This window comes from Cyprinodon variegatus, unplaced genomic scaffold (genome assembly GCF_000732505.1).
Source record: "Cyprinodon variegatus isolate N-32 unplaced genomic scaffold, C_variegatus-1.0 Scaffold660, whole genome shotgun sequence".
Taxonomy (NCBI): domain Eukaryota; kingdom Metazoa; phylum Chordata; class Actinopteri; order Cyprinodontiformes; family Cyprinodontidae; genus Cyprinodon; species Cyprinodon variegatus.
The window spans coordinates 161,525-164,528 of record NW_015151113.1 but is presented as its reverse complement, the minus strand read 5'-3'; the positions used below and the strand labels follow the sequence as shown (position 1 = coordinate 164,528).

General features: G+C 38.0%; 1 protein-coding gene across 1 annotated transcript in view; it reads right to left on the bottom strand.

The window, feature by feature from the left end:
- Positions 1-3,004, bottom strand: part of LOC107096937 (solute carrier family 2, facilitated glucose transporter member 5-like) — a 29,448-nt gene that overhangs the window by 22,627 nt on the left and 3,817 nt on the right. Inside the window, exons 3-4 of the mRNA XM_015393851.1 lie at positions 1,463-1,623; positions 279-403 (exon numbers count right to left, since the gene is read on the bottom strand). Of these exons, the coding sequence (XP_015249337.1) occupies positions 279-403; positions 1,463-1,623 (286 nt within the window). The remainder of the gene's footprint in view (positions 1-278; positions 404-1,462; positions 1,624-3,004) is intronic.

Below are 3,004 nucleotides of genomic sequence, written 5' to 3'. Positions count from 1 at the left end.
GTTTCTTCCTGTTAAAAGGGAGTTTTTCCTCTCCACTGTGGCTAAAATGCTTAGTGTGACGGATTGCCTTTGAGTTAATGAGTTGATGCAATTCACTTTGAATCAATTTGACTGTATGATCTGGTGAACTATAAAGTGCGTTGAGATGACATGTGTTGTGAATTGGCGCTATAGAACTGAAAAAACTGAGTTAGAGTATAGTAGGGGTTTAATGAAAATAAATGTGAGTCTTCTCTGATGGTTATGACTCAAAGCAAGGCGAGAACAGGTGTACATACCTGAATGTATCCCTGTGATGAAGCGGCCAAAAATGACCATCTCAGGTGACCCACAGATTCTGCTGAAACCCATGAGGCAGCCAGCGATGAATACCAGAATGGTCGTTTTGACTATCGTCCCCTTCCTGAAAAAAAACCCCCAGAATCATTCAATATTGTGGCATTCTCTCTGCTTTCCAGCTTCCTCATTTGGTACCACATGTTACTACCAAGTTGGACCCGTTTTCACCCTCAGATGTAACAATATTTTATTGCGCTTGGATTGAAGAAACAGCATTCCTCAATTGGATTGGTGAACACTGAAAGTATTGCATCCCAGTCACAGTATGGGGATGTCATTGTCTTCTTAAGTTAACAGGTTAGAGATTTTCTGATCCCCTTGTTTCTGTCACCAGTACGACAGAAATCAGGAAAGTAAACAATGGAGAGTAACATGTAAGGAAGCCAGGGCGTAGTCAGTGTGCATTATTGTTTTTCTCTATTATCTGTCTGAATCCCTCCTACAGGAGCTGTACCATGTTTATCCAATGTAAACAGTTGTTTCTGCTTGTTAGATCAGAAGGGACTGGCACAATGTGTTGACGTCTGTACGTTGCATTTAATGGTGTTATGTAATTTAGCGTGTCAACATGACTCTGGTGTTCCTACAGCATGCCGAACAGAGCTGAGGAGTTTTAACTCGGGTCACTTGCCTAGTCATTTGATCCAGGTACACACATATCAATGAGCTGTTCTCACTGCCATTAAAAGCTGATTGTTTCCAGGTTTAAATGGGTTTTTCAGCCAGTGGGAAAGAGGTATTATTTTTGACAGAGTTGCCACCATAACCCTCGTCTGCTAAGGTCTAAGGTAGGGTTTTGCATATAAGGAAAGTGCCTTTAGCCATACTTACATAATCAAGCAGTCATCACAAGTGATTTCTTTTTGTCCCCTAGAATCTGAAATCCTTTTTTATTCCTACTCTTTTTAATTGCCAACAGAAAATAAATATTACAGGCAGTCAATAAAACACCACAGGAAAAATCCACCTCATCGTTGTGGAGTTGTATATGTTATGATGTCTGCAGACAGTATTTGTAAAGTGATTTAACATTTAAATATGATTTCCCTGCGACTTTAAACAATTTTATAATCATTTCAGTTAAAAGTACTTCACCAAATGCAGTTTAATAAACCAGTCTTACCTTCCAAAGCGAGTGACCAGCATACCGACAATGAAGGAGCCCAGCAGACCTCCGATAGCAAAGACCGACACCGTTAGAGAGTACATGAGCGTCAGGGTCTCCCCACTGAGTCCTGTCCCATTACGAGTTAAAACAGTTTGGTTGTAGAAGTTCTTGATGTACTAACAGATCAAAGGGGAAAGAAAGTAGGACTGTTAGAGTTCAGATGAAAAGACCAAACACTAAACTGAACAAAATAGATGAGTCATTTCTTCCCACTAATTTTGATCAGGTGCTTGTCAGAGAGGACATGCACCTGATCACATTTATTAAATGTACATTGGTTTGATTGTCAGGGATGATAGATAAGCAAACTTACTGAAAATATTCCTTTTCTGTTATGGGTGTTGTACATTTATACAGGAAAGACACCGATTCAAGGACCTGTGTCCAGTGGTGGAAAGTAACTAAGTACATTTACTTGATTACTATACTTAAGTACTTGAGTATCCTTAATTTACTTGAGTAGTTTTTTCTGGGGGGGGTAAGACAGAAATGTACTGATATAAAAAAATGTAATTTGTATTTTTGAATACTTAAGTATTTTCAAAATTCAGGACTTCAATGCTTTCACTTTAGTAGATGTTTGACTGAGTAACTTTTACTTGTAGTTGAGTAAGATTTGACTATGAGTATCAGTACTTTTACTCAAGCAATACTGTTGAGTACTCAGTCCACCGTTGCCTGAGTCACACGACCAGCAATTAGCCTGAACCCACCAAACCGTGTCTGTTCCTGTCTTTAATAAGTTTCTGAGTCTGTATAAATATGTCAAATTGACCAGTTTCAGGAGATTTCTGTTGGTTTGACAGGCCTAATTGGACCCTCTGAAAGGTCAGAGACTGCAGGATTTTTCAGAACAGCTAAAACCTTCTGCTCTGCATTCAAACTCTAGAATTCACCTCCACCTTATATTCCTAATACTGATACTTTACCTCCTCTGTTCAGGACCGCAGACCTGCACTGATTGCCTGCCATGAGTTAATATTGTTGATTGTGATTGTTGAATATTTTTCTTGGGTGTTTGGAAAGGTGCTTTAAACACAATTACTAACAAAAAGTATTATCCTTATTATCATCATTATTATTAAGCCATAAGTTATGCCTGTATGAAGAAAAAAGTACCTCTGGGGGGTGGAAATACAAAATATTCCAGGAATTCAGGCAGTCTTTATAAAAATACAAACTACTTTAAGTTTATAGAGCTTTATGTTCTCCTTATGTTGAAAGTTAGGAGTTTTCATTTTTGCAATAGACTTTCAATGTTGGTTTTAGTTGAAGAGAGGTATAAGAAGTCGTTCTACATCAAGATATCATATTTGGTCTGAATTTTGCAAATCAATTTTAGAATTTATTCAATTCAGTTTATTTCTATAGCGCCACTTCACAACACGTCATCTCAAGGCACTTTAAAGTTCAACCAGATTCAGTCAAATCGATCCAAAGTTTTCTATCTAAGGAAAATCAGCTGATTGCATTGACTCATTGACTCGAAAGCAATCC